This window comes from Plasmodium gaboni, chromosome 8 (genome assembly GCF_001602025.1).
Source record: "Plasmodium gaboni strain SY75 chromosome 8, whole genome shotgun sequence".
NCBI lineage: Eukaryota > Apicomplexa > Aconoidasida > Haemosporida > Plasmodiidae > Plasmodium > Plasmodium gaboni.
Window position 1 is genome coordinate 59389 of NC_031488.1, and position 1293 is coordinate 60681.

Below are 1293 nucleotides of genomic sequence, written 5' to 3' on the forward strand. Positions count from 1 at the left end.
TCTATAAATACAAATTTATATAAATATATGAAAAAAAAAAAAAATTATAAACATAATATGGTTAATCAAAATAAATATAAAAGTACAATTATTAATTTTTTTAAGCATAAATTTTTAAAAATAAAAAAAAAAAAAAAAGAAAAGAAAAAAATACCTAAAACAACAAAAAAAAAAAAAAAAAAAAATAAAAAAAAAAAAAAAAAAAAAAAAAAAAAAAAAAAAAAAAAAAATTTTTTTTTTTTTTTTTTTTTTTTTTTTTTACTATACCCTAAAGGTAACATTTTTCTTTTATATATATATATTTTTATAATATATCAACACAAAAAAAAATAAAAATAAATAATTCAATAAAGTATTTATTATATTACTAACATATGTATCTATTTCCACTTATAATATTGTAATATTTCAAATAATTATTTGTAAAGCATACATATGCATACAAAGTTGTATATTTAAAATATTTCTCATCCAGCCTTTCTTAAATTTTTTTTTTTTTTTTTTTATTATTTTTTATTTTTTTTTTTTTTTCATATTAATAATGGCTTACCATTTAGGAGCTACGTTTCCAAATTTTACTGCTACTGCTTCTAATGTAGATGGAGTTTTTGACTTTTATAAATTCGTAGGAGATAGCTGGGCTATTTTATTTAGTCACCCACATGATTTTACTCCTGTATGTACCACTGAACTTGCTGAATTTGGTAAAATGCATGAAGAATTTTTAAAGCTCAACTGCAAATTAATCGGATTTAGTTGTAACTCTAAAGAATCTCACGATAAATGGATAGAAGATATAAAATTTTACGGAAAACTAGATAAGTGGGATATTCCTATGGTTTGTGATGAATCCAGAGAATTAGCTAACGAATTAAAAATTATGGATGAAAAAGAAAAAGATATTAAAGGACTTCCATTAACTTGTAGATGTGTTTTCTTTATTTCTCCAGATAAAAAAGTCAAAGCAACCGTTCTTTATCCAGCCACGACAGGAAGAAATTCACAAGAAATTCTTAGAGTTCTTAAATCATTACAACTCACTAACACACACCCTGTTGCTACTCCGGTTAATTGGAAAGAAGGAGACAAATGCTGTATATTACCATCTGTTGATAATGCAGACCTTCCAAAACTTTTTAAAAATGAAGTAAAAAAAATGGATGTACCATCACAAAAGGGGTATTTAAGATTTGTTCAAATGTAATCACCTGAACGGTTAATGTAAAAAAAAAAAAAAAAAAAAAAAAAAAAAAAAAAAAAAAAAAAAAAAAAAAAAAAAAAAAAAAAAAAAAA

General features: G+C 21.7%; 1 protein-coding gene across 1 annotated transcript; it reads left to right on the forward strand.

Annotated features, from left to right (window-relative positions):
- Positions 1-541: 541 nt before the first annotated feature.
- On the forward strand, positions 542-1204 carry PGSY75_0802200 (1-cys peroxiredoxin; the record flags this gene model as incomplete). Its single annotated transcript, XM_018785159.1, has 1 exon — positions 542-1204. One exon carries the CDS (start codon positions 542-544, stop codon positions 1202-1204), a length of 663 nt encoding a protein of 220 aa, XP_018642126.1.
- Between the last annotated feature and the right edge of the window lie 89 nt (positions 1205-1293).